This window comes from Cryptomeria japonica, chromosome 4, assembly GCF_030272615.1.
Source record: "Cryptomeria japonica chromosome 4, Sugi_1.0, whole genome shotgun sequence".
Classification (NCBI taxonomy): Eukaryota; Viridiplantae; Streptophyta; class Pinopsida; order Cupressales; family Cupressaceae; genus Cryptomeria; species Cryptomeria japonica.
This window is the reverse complement of record NC_081408.1, coordinates 133,598,759-133,614,503: the sequence shown is the minus strand read 5'-3', so window position 1 is coordinate 133,614,503 and position 15,745 is coordinate 133,598,759. Positions and strand designations below refer to the sequence as shown.

General features: G+C 33.2%; 1 protein-coding gene across 1 annotated transcript in view; it reads left to right on the top strand.

Annotated features, from left to right (window-relative positions):
* Positions 1-270: 270 nt before the first annotated feature.
* Positions 271-15,745, top strand: part of LOC131050374 (uncharacterized) — a 48,459-nt gene continuing 32,984 nt past the window's right edge. The window contains exons 1-3 of the mRNA XM_057984535.2: positions 271-1,233; positions 1,728-2,137; positions 2,621-2,704. Coding sequence (XP_057840518.2) covers positions 561-1,233; positions 1,728-2,137; positions 2,621-2,704 — 1,167 coding nt within the window. The 5' untranslated portion in view covers positions 271-560. The remainder of the gene's footprint in view (positions 1,234-1,727; positions 2,138-2,620; positions 2,705-15,745) is intronic.

Below are 15,745 nucleotides of genomic sequence, written 5' to 3'. Positions count from 1 at the left end.
CTTTGAAGTACTCATTTAGATGTTTCATGTTTGTGTAAAAGATTTAATACCATTCTTATTTTCTGAAAAGTCTGAATCAAGTGTTTCAGTTGGTTCTATTGTATATTTCATGCTTCATTAACGTATTTCTTCAAGGTGTTAAGTCTCAGTCATCTGTGCATATTGAGAATCAAAATTGTCAAGTTCATAAAAGTATCTCTTGTTAAAATTTGTAACACTCTGATTCACCCCCCCTCTCAGAGTGTTTCCACTTCCAACAGACTTGTGGAGAACATCTCTCTGTTTCTCTATATAAAAGTCATAAGCTTTACTACTCATAGGCTGAAATATCTTGTCTATCATCTGAGGCAGAAAATCATCCTTTCAAAAAATTATCAATCTGCGATTCTTTGAGAATAGTGCTGACTTCATTCAAGAATCCTAGTGAGTGTTAATTTTGTTCAAGTGAAGCGGAGTCCTGGCTAAGAACTTGAGTACGCAGGCACGTTTCAAACTGGAGAACAGAAAAAAGTAAGTAGGCTGTAAAGATAGAGCTTTTTATTACTCTCGAAGATATATGCATGATGCAGATTTTCAATTGCAAGACTCTCAGCGTCAGAGCCGCTGCCCAGCTGAAGATATTAACCCCACTCATTCAGGAACTTTATGTTTCGGATCTGAATTTGCCCAAGGATAAGCAAAATCCCATCTTTCATGAGTTCTACGATACACTTGTAAGAGGTGCCGAACTCGTGAAAAAATGCGAAAATATTGGTACTTTCAACCTGCTTTTCAATTATAGGTATGCTATGCAGATTCTCAAGTTTGAAAAGGATGTTAATGGCTTCCTGGGCTTAATTCCTGCCCACATAATGCTTGATACCAGAGCTGTTTTAGAAGAACTGAAAACAAATTACCCACCCGAGTCTGCTGATATAAGCAGGGGACTGAATGATTTCATCTTCAAACAAGGTTCCATGCTAAGAAATAACCCTTCCCAAAATACCATGATGCTTCAACAAATGGTTTTAGAAGATTTGTTTGACTCTAATGATATTGAAGGAGATTCTGCAAGCTATGATCATGGTAATGGCTATGGAAAATCTCATATTTTCGTTGGTCTGGAGAAATCCACTGGGGATTTGAAGGAGCTTTTGTTCAACAATGAAGTGTCTGTCGTTGGAGTTCAGTGTATGGGAGGAGGCGGTAAAACGACGTTGGCCTTGGCTCTCTGCAACGATACTCAAATAAAAGGTGAAAGAGGCTACTCTTCAATTTGGGTCATGTTTTTCTGTTTTAAGTTTTCATTTGAAAGGCACTCTCTGCAATTTCTAAGGCTTCTTTCTATGGCAACATAATACAATATTTTGGGTGCTTTTTCATGCCCTTTTCTGAGAAGATGAGACGAACTTTTAGCATCCTCATAAGCCAAATGTTTTTTTTGGGGATAGTAGTTCTGAAATGAGCTCTAAACTTCTTAAAACTTATTTTGGTTATGACTCTACGTTTGGATTTCCTATAGTAGATGATAAATATAAATCTGTCTGATTTACAATTTTATGTAGCAATTGTCATTCTCTGTTTTATTTAGATAGGACTCTGCAAATCTCTGGTCATAAGGTGTTTTTGCATGGCTCTATGTACTAATTACTGGTTTTAGTTTACAGTAGGCAGTTTCCTTTAGTTTGTTTTTCTTGTATGTTAAAGAATTTATAGAATAAACAGATTTGGTTTATTTTGAATATCAGGTTATTTTGGAAACAACATATGTTTCGTCACAGTTTCAGAGTCCCCAAATCTCAAAGGCATTTTAGAGATCATGTGGGAAAAAATAGTTGGGGGGAAGAAACCTGAATTTCAGAATGTGGAAGATGTACATATACAGCTTCAGCAGCAACTTTCAAGGCAGTCTATGCCAACTTTGGTCATTTTGGATGATGTCTGGACCATAGTATGCCTGGAAAAATTGCTACTTGAAGGCCCAGGGTACAAAACTCTCATCACAACTAGAGACAGTTCCATTATACCAAGAAACCTCTCTGTTCGACTGTATCAATTACCTTTGCTGGACCAGGAAGATGCTCTGTCACTTTTCTGCTTCTGGGCATTCGGACAGACGTCAATTCCATGCACTGAAGATGCAAATCTAGTGAAGGAGGTGTTTGTTCTTCTCTGAGCTCTTTACTGTTTTGTGAGTTGGATGAAATCTGTAATACTTCTAAATATGCCAAATTTTTATTTTTATTTTTTATATCTGGGATTTTTGCTACAGCAAAATTTTATCCTCTTGAATTTTTTCTGGATTAGGCAGGAGGAAATAACGTCTGCTGGCAAGAATAAAACATATAATTAATCATTATGGAGAAATTTTTTTATAAAATCAAATTTTAAGTGATTTAATATCAAGTAATTAAATAAAAAAACTTAGAGATCCAAATTTTTGATCTCTTGAGTCAGCTCACTTGTCTCAACTGTTGTATTAGGTAGTTCAGATCTGGGTTGGAGTCTTGATTTATCCGCAGTGTGAATGAGTTTATATTGCATATCACTTGAAGGATTATAAAAGCAGAAGACATAAATAATTTATCTATTTTCTCTAACTACAATGACTTCTTGAATGTTTTTCCATTCTGAGTTACAGGTGCAAGCAGAATGTAAAGGTTTGCCATTAGCTCTTAAGGTGATTGCAAGCTCGTTGCATGGGGAACCTCCTGTAGTCATTGGAGTGTGGATTTTTTAAATTTGGTAGTCTTAAACTTGGTATATAACAATTGATATTAAATGATTCTAAAAAAAAAAAAAAATTTTTATAATTTATTTTTCAAAATAAAATAAATTAACTATAATTGCTTCTTTTACTTGTATTTTAGTGGTTTAGTTACTTGTTTATTGTTTTTTACTATCTTGTATGTAATTGTAAAACTCCAATCTTTGAAATTCTGATTAGTATTTTTTCATTTCACTTTTTATTTAAAAGGATTGTGGTTTTATGGGTTAATTGCAAGTGGTGAGGGTGATGTCATGGTTTCTAATTATGATATTAATCAAGATTCATTTATTTTAGAGGTACAATAAATGAAGGATGAAATTGGAATTGCTTTATGTTATTTTGATCAAAATAGGGGAAAGGATCTAGTTGAGTGCATTCTAATTCTTGTGATAGAAGTTTGTCGATTTAATACCCCCATACTTGCTGATTGTCCAACTTTTGCACAACATTGCACCAATAGTTATATGATAAATACCAATAATTGAATGAAATATACCATTTGTTGTGAAAAGTATGTGATGCCACATTAGCTGCACAAGTATTAATATACATCTTGGCATAACTAAGTTACATAATTTAACAACCCTAATTAGAATTATGGATGATGACTCTTTTGGTTTTTGTAAGATTAATTTTTATTTGTTTTTGTAATTGTTGTAGTATAATTTTAGAATTTATTTATCTTTTTTTTATTTTATTTTTTAATTTGAGTGTTGAATAGTTTTTATGATTTGATATAATATTGCAGTTTTAGTTTTATCATTCATATTTATTTATTTTTTATAATTATATTATTTAGTATATTTATGTTACAATGCTAATTATGATATTTTTCATGGTAATGTAATTGGGTAACATTCATATGAGTACAAGTTGTCTTGTGATAGTACGACCTATGGATTGAATATGACAATTGGGTTGGTGATGTTTTGATTTTAATTATCTTGTAATAGGCTTTTGATTAGGTTATATCAAGTTTGTAACCAATATTTCCTAACTTACTGAGTAAAAATAACATCCTTGGTTGTTTAGGATTCTCCTTCATTCCCTACATGCATTAAATAGTTATGATGTTTTTGATATTTTGTTAAGTGTGAGAATTTTATGAGGTTTATTAAAATATTCTTGTGTATTTCTAGAGTTAAACATTGTTATAGTGCATCCACCATTGCATTATTTTTAATCATAATGTTTGTTCATAACTTTGTATACTCTCTATACTAAATGTGTGTGATTCTAGACAACCTCCTAATATTTATTACTAAATAGATGTTGAGGAACATGAATTGTAAAACAACTTCTCACCATTCATGGAACACATTTCTTCTTATATTCCAAGAGTAGTTGTTATTATTGTTGTTTTAGTTTCCTCTCATTTTTAGCTCCTTGCTCTTTAATTTGTAGTTTATTTTGAATTTCATAAAACTAAAATTATGCACTCAGTTTTCTTAAAGAACTAATTCTTAGTTCATTATCTTGCTTCAAACTTATAAAGCCTATTCTTATTTCTCTAGACTTGAGTTATAAAAATCTAATTTTATAAATATTATTGTTGTGAAGTTCTAAGTATGCTTAGAATGAGCATCTCAAACCTACAATCTAACTTCAATTTCTATTTTTATTAGACTATCCATGGAGGTTGGAAGACTAAATAGAGACAACCATTTAGCAAGCTCCTTAGTAGTCACCCCTATTTTCTTTATCCTACCTACATGAATTAAATCAGCAAGTCAATTGTGTGGAGGTTTTGTATCCCTAAGTCTCATTTGCCTTTTTTTAAAAGTTTGTATACCATGTTTTTATGGCACATATTTATACAATTCTAATAGTTGTTTACTAATTTTATTATCATCCTTTGATATTGTTGTGTGTGGGTCTTGCTATAATTGGAATAATTTTTTTGTTTGTTGATTGTACTAAGTGATTTGTATATGGAGAGCGACGATGAGCTTCAATACTAGCTCAATTGCACCATCATCCATGAATTGCATGAATACCTATGATACAAGTACCATGCTTTTAATTATCTAAGATTTCCTTAGTTTAGTAGGAAAAACATAGAAATACATCCAAAGAATGAACATCATAATTTATTAGTTGTAAACTATATTTTTATGTTTTGTTTCTATTTAAGAAAATAAGGAAGTGGAAATAAAGATTAATCAACTTTATTATATTTCATTTTGGTGGACTTAAACTATTAAGCATTTTATATTACTTTTCTATATGCTAAATTTCATCATTTATTCAATTAGAATCAAAGAGAAATAACGAATCCCTATTTAATCAAAAAATCCTAAACAAAACCAATGAAATAACACAATCAAGCAATACGAATATAAAATCTATCAATTAAAACTCCATATTCCATGATCGGATGTAACTTCCATTGTTCTTCTCTTCTTTGTGGTATGATGGCTCTCAGATATTGCGCTGACAACCTGCAAATGACACAAAGATTTAAAGTTCGTGATTGTTGAAAATGGAGATTGAATGCTCAATTTATAGATTATTGGGTGAGATTGATTGAGAGGTGGAACATAATGATTAAGAGGTGGAACTCAAGTGAGCTCACATGCTGATTGATAGTTGAACTATTGATTTGGAGGTGAAACTCAATTGATTGAATAGATCAAATGAGTTAACTGATTGAGAAAAAACTTGTTTGAAAGATGAAAAAGAATGATTGGAGGATAATTGATTGATGACAAAGAATGCTTTATTTAGAAAAAGCTAACTAGAAGACACAAAAAGAAGGATAGGAGGAAATTAAAGAAACTGAAATAGTTAACTAATTGAAAGCTTTTTGGAACAAAAGAAAGTGGAAGATATAAATAGAGATTGAAAAGATAATGATTTAATTAATTAATCTAATATGTGCTTGCACTTTGACTTGGATTTTCAATTTAATCTTTGCATGTGATTTAATTCAAATATTGAATTTATTTTAAATTCAATTTGTTATTTGAATATATTTAGAACTTGGCTTTGATTTTCAATTTAATCTTTGAAATCATGCACATGTATTTGAAATTAGAAGAAATTGGAAGAAATATGAATTTGAATTTGAATTAATGAAATTAAATGAAATTAGAGGAATTAATTAGTTAATTAAATAATTTAAAGAAACTATTTAATTATTTAAAAATTAAATTTAATTAAATAATAAAGATTATTTAAATTAAAGGATTAAATCACAATTAATTAAATAATAAATATTTAATTAATATTTAGAAAATGGTTAATGATTAAATGATTAGAGATAGAAATTGAAAATGAATTTATTTAAATAATAAAGATTATTTAATTAACATTAGGAAATGGTTGAATGATTAATTTCAAGATAAAATTGAAATAGAATAATTAGTAAGATGGTGTGGAAATATGAAACTTAGAAGAATAAGATTAATTAGCTCAATTAAATAATCAATGAATTATTTAATCAGTTAGAAGAATAATTAGTACATGATTAATGAGACATTTTTAGGTGTCTACAAATTTGCTTTTCATATTTTAACATTTCATTATCTTCACTACTTAATCCATGCCATCTTTGCATCTTATTAATTGTATCTTACACTTGAATCCCATAATGACTATTTCTGCCAATCATTCTACCTTTATTTATGTACCTTAATGGTATGCCCACCTCCCCCCCTCCTATTTCTTCTTAACTTGAAGATGATTGTTGACGGTAAAATGTAGGCCTAAGGTCTATATTATTTATGTTACAAAAGTTGGGGCATTGCAATATGAATAAATTAGAAATAGAATAATGAATAATATATGTATAACTTGAGGATTAAAATCATTTTAAGCATTCATATACATCATAAGGCAAGTTTTTTATTATTTATTCATCTTATATATTTTTTGTGGACTATGCATTTTTTATTACAAATGTAGATATATGCATCACATATGCTTGGGTAGCTTCTTCCTCTCCTGTCTATTTTATGTTTATATATTCTATCTCACCATTGTGGGGTTCATAAGATTTGTGTCCCTCTTCCTTGAGATATTCCTTGATTATATTGTAGAAGGTATCACATGATGCTATTTAATGCTACTTGTATTTTGGTTACTATTAGATTATTTTGGTTATGGTTCATAACCTACCAACATCCTCTCAGGGCCTAAAACATCATGTTGTCTTTAAAAATACTTTTTTTATCAGATTGTGTGTTTCAAGGTTAGAGATGTTTACAGATAGAATTTAATTATTCATTCTTTTCCTCTCACCTCTTTATTATAGATTAAATTTCGTGTGTCATATGGGTAAGATCAAGAAGTTGAGTACACTTAGCCAAATTTTGCAAATCGTGCAGAGCACAATAGGATCTGGACCAAAAGAAATTAGAATCCCAGATAGCTTTAGGATGTCGAGTTGAAAAACAGATAGGGATCTCATTGCCTATGGGATCCCGAGCCTAATTGGAATCCTATTTTAAATGAATCAAGATCTCATTTCAAACTAGTATTAATTTAAAAAAAAAATGAGATCCAGTTTATTTTCACCATCAAACCTAATCAAGATCCCAATTCAAAGAGCATTTAGTTGCCTACCAACCCCTCTAGGTAGGCATTTTTCTCTCTCTTTTGTTTTATTTATTACCTTTTTAAGAAAAAAATTAAAATGAAAAAATATTGTTTTGTTTAGGCTTTTATTAAAAAAATTAAGCTTAGGTTTTAATATTAAAGCAATGCATAATTTTGCATTTAGTCACGTTTTAAAATTTATGTAGTTTATATTTTTTTGTAAAATAATTTGTTTTGCATAATCAACAAAAAAAAAAACGAATACGAAAATGAAAATAAAAACAAAAACAAAAATGAAAATGAATCCAAAAACGAAAACAAAAACAAACACAAAAATGAATCCAAAAACGAAAACGAAAATGAAATTCAAACCCAAACCACAAGCATAGAAGAGGAAAGCAAAAATGAAAGTTAAGACCAAAACCAAAATCAAAACCCATATTAGATAGGACCCCTTGACATTCTTGATTATGACTTGGGTGTAAACTTTCATACTTGACATGCACTTAACAGTTAGACATATAAGTACAATAAGACCCCTTAGGCTCTTTCAATGTGCATTTTCAACATTTAGGATCATTAGGACCTTTAGTTGAACTAGGACCCCTTAATATTTCATGCAGATATCTAATTAAATTGTTCTCCCCTTAAGAAATCCTATAATAATCCCCTTAAGACACATGAACTAGATCTTAACCCCTTAAGATTTTCCATTCTAGGATGGTCCTTGACATGTTCTAGGCTTAAGCTTGTATACTTGATGTACATGTAAGTTTAATGTTTATACATATATAAGTTTGATCATGACCCCTTAATCTCTTTCATACTTAATGTACTTTCAACATGTATACTTGACAATTCAAGGTTAGGATCTATAACTAAATAAGTATCCCTTAATCTATATCTCAATCATGCATGTGACCCCTTATTTAATCTTTCATTTATTTCAACATTCAGTATTAGGACCTCTAGCTGAAATAGGACCCCTTGATAAATTCATTATCACATGACCCCTTAAGATATTAATTATCACATGACCCCTTATACTTTCAATGTATGTACCTACATTCAGGATCTCATTAGGACCTCTAGCTGAAATAGGACCCCTTAAGACATTAATTATCACATGATGGTCCCTTAAAACATTCATTATCACACATGACCCCTTAAGACATGTTAATTATCACATGAACCCTTATACTCTCAATGTATGTACTTGACATTTAGGATCTTAGGACCTCTCTAAGTTGAAATAAGACCCCTTAAGACATCCTTAGTCAAATGACCCTAAGTATACTTTGAATGTTTACTTTCAACATTCAATATTAGGACCTCTTGCTAAAATAGGAGCCCTTAAGACATTAATTATCATATGACCCCTTAAGATATTAATTATCTCATGAACCCTTCTACTTTCAATGTATCTACCTAACATTCAAGATCTCATTAGAACCTCTAGCTGATTTATAGGACCCCGTAAGAGGTTAATTATCACATGACCCCTTAAAACATTCATTATCACACATGACCCCTTAAGAGGTTAATTATCACATGAACCCTTAAAACATTCATTATCACACCTGACCCCTTAAGACTTAACTATCACGACCCCAAGTATACTTTCAATGTATGTGCTTAACATTTAGGAGATCTTAGGACCTCTCAAAGTTGAAATAGGACCCCTTAAGGCATCCTCAATCACATGGCCACTTATACTTTAAATGTAAATATACTTGCCATTTAGGATCTTATTAGGACCTCTAGTTGAAATAGGACCCCTTAAGATATTAATTATCACATGACCCCAAGTATAATTTCCATGTATGTACTTGACATTCATGATATCTTAGGACATCTCTAAGCTGAAATAGAACCCTTTAAGACATCCTCAATCACATGATTTCTTAAACTTTCAATGTATGTACTTGACATTCAGAATCTCATTAGGTCATCTAGTGGAAATAGGACCCCTTCCTTGACATCTTCGATCGCATGACCCCTTAAGACATTAAAATATGCATTTATTTTTAATACATATGTGTACATGTCCTTGAAAGTTTCAAATGATACATGTGTACACAATTCTCAGATTTATCTAGTTAGATTACAATATATATGTATGTATGTACATCTATGATTTAATGTGTCTAGTTTTAATTTTGTGTTAAAAAATAATACACACACACACACATGTATATATATGTATACATGTATATATATACATATATGTATATGTATACATGTACATACATATATATGTATACATGTATATATATACATATATGTATATGTATACATATACATACATATATATGTATATGTACATACATGTATATATATACATATACATACATATATATGTATATGTATGTATATGTATATATATACATGTATGTACATGTGTAAAGCGGAAAATCGAACCCTAGGTGTTCCCCCCACCCCAAAGAGAGAGAAAGGAGGTCACTAGGATTGACGGTTTTCACTTAGGAGAGACTTTACATTCAAAAGAGGGGTTAAAACTCACAAGATCCAATCCCACACAATGCAAGATTGAATTCTAAATGAGTTTCAAGGGTTGAGACAACAAGGATACCCTCTTTTGTAAAGAATGTAGATAGAAGGATTGAACTAGGAGTGTATGTGAAAGTAGGAAAGATTCGCTTGTAAACGGAGATAGAAACACGGGATGAAGCTACGGACCTGAAATTAGCAGTAAAATGTCGAGATGATGTTGTCCTGCAAGTTTGAGCGAAAGTTGACAGGACGATGGTGCCCGGAGTGCACACGGTCCTCTGAAAAATCAGCGAAACGAAGGGGGATCTGTTCGTCTCTGCACAAGGATTCCAGATCTTCAATTACAGCCGCGTACCTGCAACCTACACACAGAAAAGAGAGGACGATTGGGGGGTTAGGGATTAGGGGTTTGCCTTCAGGTTAAACCCCGATTTTCGAATTAACCAAGAAATGAGAATGCTGTAAATGTAAATGTTTGTAATGTAATCAAGTACTGATACCTTGTTGTAAGAATGTTTGTATTCTTACATGCGAAGGTGTAATGATGTTGTATGTTGTATGTTGTATGTGATCTCCTCTTCAATGGTTGAATCCTTGTCTTGAATGCAACACCTAGCCTTGAACGGAGACCTAGAATGCTCAATTGCTTGAAGGAATGCTTGAATGTTTGCTTATCGCTTCCGCCTCTTGTACACATGTTTTTCCTCCTCTTTCTGTAAGGGGAAATGTAGTTTATATACTTGTCAATTAGGGTTAGGAGATTGATTTTTCTGACGTTAGGCTTACCTAGGAACATTATTTTCCAAATTGCAAACTTAAAGACCCGATGCCCAACAAGAGACCGGGCCCAAAATAGGGCCAGGGACCAGGGCGCTGGGCGCCATGGTCCCACCTCCCAGGACAGCAGGGTGCAAGGAGGATCAGGCCAAGGTACAGAAAGATGCAGTTTTTGATGTTGTAAACAGGTTTCGGGGTCTCCATTCAGGTTCAACGTTGCGCCGCCATCATGAAGACCCAAATGCAGTCGAAATTGCAATTGTCGCAATTTTACGACGCTACATTTAGCCCCCACTTTAGCGGGAGTATAAGCGTACACCCATACTTCTGGTAAAGTACAAGGAAACAACATTGAAAGACTTTCACCACGTCAAGGAGGCAAGATACACCAAGCCCCCAGTGGACTAAGGATCCCCCAGTGGACTAAGGATCTTACGACTTCGATTGACAAAGTAAAAGGGAAGATCACGAGGGAGAATCATGACTGATAGTAGTAAGGTTCCCTCACTATGAGTCATGCAAGAAAAATACCAAAAATTTTCAAGGCAAAGCTAAGTTCGCCAAGAAATTTTTAAGAATCTTGAAGAGATATGGACGGAGTGTATGCCCCCTACATTAAAGTGATCGCACACGCCTCATCGGGGGTGATTGCTTTAAGGTAGTGATGCACATAAGAAATGAGAAGGGAAAGGAGCACGTTATCACAAAGATTTAGCCCCCAAGTGTGAGATAAACCCAAGGATAATAGACACAAAACACAAACCACGAGGTGACTTCGCTTTCCTTGGGGTCAGTATGCTATATGATAATTCATGTATATCATATGTATGTATGCATAATTGTTCTTCATTCCCCAATCAAGGAAGGTCACCTAGAAGAAGGGAACACATGTGTCTTTTGAGTCAACATGAGAGAGACCAAAAGAGGTCTCAATGCTTTGCATCGTCCTCAAGTAGACAACACTAAGGACAACAAATAGAAGAATGAGAATAACACATAGAAGAAGTAACAAAAGAGATCAAGAGAGGAGAAGAGAGTCTGCTATGCTAATGAACTAGTCTAGCACATCATCCACCCCCCGATCTTGCTGATCAATATTTTGGGAAGGCAGGAAACACGCTAGAGGAGGAACATCCAACACAACAGATGGAGCTATCACAAGATCCAAACAAGGGCTGTGTTCATGTTCCAAGCCATGTTGTTCTTGTCTAGGAGCTAGGATAAGTGCTTTAGAAAATTCGTTAGATAAATGGTTATCAATATCAACATATTCATATTCACTATCAGAAGCAAGAGAAGTAACACTTTCATCATGAATAACATTTTCATCTATATCATCATCAAGATTTATAAAAATAGGATCTTTAACTTGCACAGGATCAAAACCATCATGCATCTTATGCTTAGGAGATTTTGGCTCAATTTTCGGCTGAGGAGAAAATGGAATAATACCAGCTGAAGGTGTTTTTGGGGATTGCAAAGTTTGAGAAGAAGCTGCATGAGCTCTAAGATGATGCTTTCATCGGCGTTCACGCACAGAACGATTTCGTCTAGTCTTAGTAGGAAGTTGAGAAGATTGAGGAGGAGGAATGTTCTCATCCTTATCACTTGGGTGTTTAGGTTGTGGTCTCTTAGGTTGGATAATAGGAGAAGAGGAAGGTCTCTTCTCTTTATACGAGGAAGGAGGAGGAACTGCTCCATATAAAGGAGGAATATTTGGTTTAGGAAGGAGACCAAGTCCATCATGACAAGGAGGTATAGGTCTACTTTTAGAAAGTTTATTAGACATAGACATAGTCACATCCATAGGAATGGGTTGGGAATCTTCTTGAGGAAAGACATTAGTTTTATCTTTCAAAGGAAGAACTTCCTTCTCAAGAACGATAGGAATATCAAGTTTGGGTGTTCGAGGTTCACTTAGAGATAGGATCATATCTTTTTTCCACTTTTGATAAGATTTGAAAAGATGATCACTTCGTGGTGGAAGAGATTGGAATTGTTTAGGCCAAAAATAATCGATAGGAACACTAGAAGTTCTTTCAGCTGGTTTAAAGAGACTATGATTGACAGTAACAACTTCACCATTATGGGGAAATTTCAAACACTTGTGAATAGGAGAAGCAATAGCTTTCATGGAAGATAGCCAAGGATAGCCTAGCTTCACACGAAATTGTTTGGATGATGGAATAATAGCAAAGCTCATATCAAGGGATTTGTTATGGACCTCAATAGGTAATGTAATAGAACCAATTGCAGGAGAAGAAAATGCATCAAATAATTTCACAACCACATTTGTTTTTTCATAGATCACTTGATTCAATTGCAAAGTAAAAAGAAATTCTTCAGTAATAGCATTAACCATGCAAGAAGGATCAATAAGCACTCCACGGCAAGGTGTATTCTTGACTTTTGCAACTATATATAAAGGACCATCAGGTGCCCTAATAGTTTCACTGGAATCAAATGTGATGGAAGGTTCTTTAGGGATTTTCTGCTGCTACAAAGTTAATCACATTCGGAGTCATAGACACAAGACCATCAGGTTTGAAAGAGGAATCATTATTCTCAATCACATTAGAGGTATGAGAAGGTAATGGATCATTAAAAATCTTAAGATTTTGATTAGGAAGAACTACAGATGTGTTGCCTTTATCATTCACGCCTGAAACATAGATAGTATTATTATCAATCAAATCTTGAATTTTACCCTTTAAAGCAAAACATTTTTCAGTATCATGCCCAGGTTGACGATGAAATTGACAAAAAGATTTGTTATCAAAATAGGGTGAATTAATCTTTGCAGGATCTATTTGCTTTATAGGAGGGAGAGTAAGCACATTTTGTTCCAATAACTTATTCATAATACTATGCAATGATTCATTCAAAGTAGTAAACTTTCTTTCTTTCTTGAAAAACTTAGAAATAGGAGGCACACCTGATGCTGCATTCACATTGTTGTTGGTGATGTTTTCATTGAACTTAACGAACCCTCTGTTCGGTTTAAACTTCCCAAATGGTTGTTGACTACTATCACCCTTATCACTCAGAGCCATAGGATTTGCTTGTTCCATTTGACTCATAGTCAGTTGATAATTGTGAAGAGTTGCACACAACTGTTGGAAAGAAGTAAACTCAGAAAACAAAAGTTTTTCTCTAACATCTTTTTGTAAATTAGAAATAAAGATTCTTTGAATATCATTGTCAGGTACTAGAAAAGAAACTTGAGCACACAAATGCTTATATGTACCAATGAAATCAGCCACTTTTTCTTTAACACCTTGTTTACAATGCATTAAATCAATCAAAGTAACTTTATGACTTATATTGTTTTGAAATTGTTGAATAAAAGCATTTGCAAGTTGTTGGAAAGAAGTAATAGAATAGGAAGGAAATGAGCAATACCATTGTAGAGCCTTATCTCTTAATGTTCTAGTAAACAGTTTTGCAAGCAACCTTTGGTCATGAGCAAAATTAGTACATATTGTTTGAAAGGTCTTAACATGTGTTAGAGGATCACCTTTACCATTATAAAGCTCCAACTGTGGGATTTCAACATGCTTAGGGGGGATAGCTCGAACAATGTCAAGAGAAAGTGGGCTCACAACATCAAATGTGGGCACACTAAACTTAGATTGATTCATATAGGCGATTTGTTGCTGTAAAGAAGAGACAGTTTCTGCAAGATTGTTAGTGGTCACTTCAGTCGAAGAGTTCATATTAGACGTGTTAGATTGTGATGGAGGTATTATGTTATTGAAAGAAGGTATTGATTGAGAGTAAGGTGGCGAGACACTATGATAGTTAGTCATAGGAGATGATTGGAAAAAAGGAGCACTACAAGGAGGAATGGAATGGTTGAATGAATTGCCCCCTTGCGTCATGTTCATTTGTGGAGATGTAATAGGGACACTCATTGAAGGAATGAATGAAGAAGTCGGATTGAATGAAGGAAGAGGGTTGATTGAAGAGGAAGGATTGCCCCCATGACTGGTGATCATAGGTGGAATGTTTTGTATTGAAGTAGTCATTATGTTTGATGTAAAAGTGGGTATACTAGCAATAGAAGTTGTCAAAGGGATAGAATGATTGACTTGAGTAGGAGGTTGTGTATAACCTAAAGTTTTGGCACAACTCTTCATAGGCATCACATTTGAATCCACAATGTGTGCAATACTATGCAAAATATCAATTCCATTCTTATCACTTTGAACCATACGTTTTAGACCCTCAATTAATGAAAGAGCTTGACTATCGGGGTATTCTCAAGACATCCATTGCTGAAAATCATCAAATTGGTTATCCAATTTCGAAAGTTGTTCTACAGAAACCTCATGGAGAGCTTCTTCATCATTAAGAGGATTAGGGGAATTACCCGTGTCTTCGTTAAAAAGGCCATTCAAATTAGGTTCTATCTCCTTGGTAATTAAACCTTGGAAAGACTTAATTCTAAGGCTTCGTCTAATGGGAATAGTGTAAGTAGGGCTTATTGTTGTAAAACTCATGCACTAGAGAGAGAGAGAAGATTTTGAATTTTGAAAAACAAAGTTGGCAAAATTGAACAATGAGATAATGATTATCCAATTTGAACTTTGTGAAAGAAGAGGGAAACACAACTTCCAAGAAAGGTAGGGACAATTGAAAATTAGGGCCAAGGGGGTAGCACTTAATTTTAATTGTTATCTTGAAAATTGAAATCTTGAATTTTGAATTTATTTTTGAATTTAGAGGTAGCAAGTTTCAATAAAATCAGCCAATCTCCTAGATTTAAGCTGTTAAATGCAATCACAACAATCTCCCGAATTTCGGAAAAAAATGTCAGGGACCGTGGTGAACGGAGTGCACACGGTCCTTGTAACTTTTTTCTGAAATTTTTAGGGATGAAAGTTATGATGATTTTAAAGCTAATCTGAAAAAATTGAGTGATTTTACGATCTGTAGATAGACCAAATTAAAGTTGCAATCTCAAAATTGAACCCTACCAAGATTGTTGAAAAATGCAAAATTTGAATTTTGAAAAAGAGAGGGAAACTGAAATTTTGAATTTTATGATTTTAGAGGGAATACTAAAAGCAATGCAAGCTTTGAAATTTAAAAGTTGACTCAATTTCATGCAAAATTCAATTTTGAAAGTGGAAATCAAAGTTGTTGCAATCAAACACTTAATTT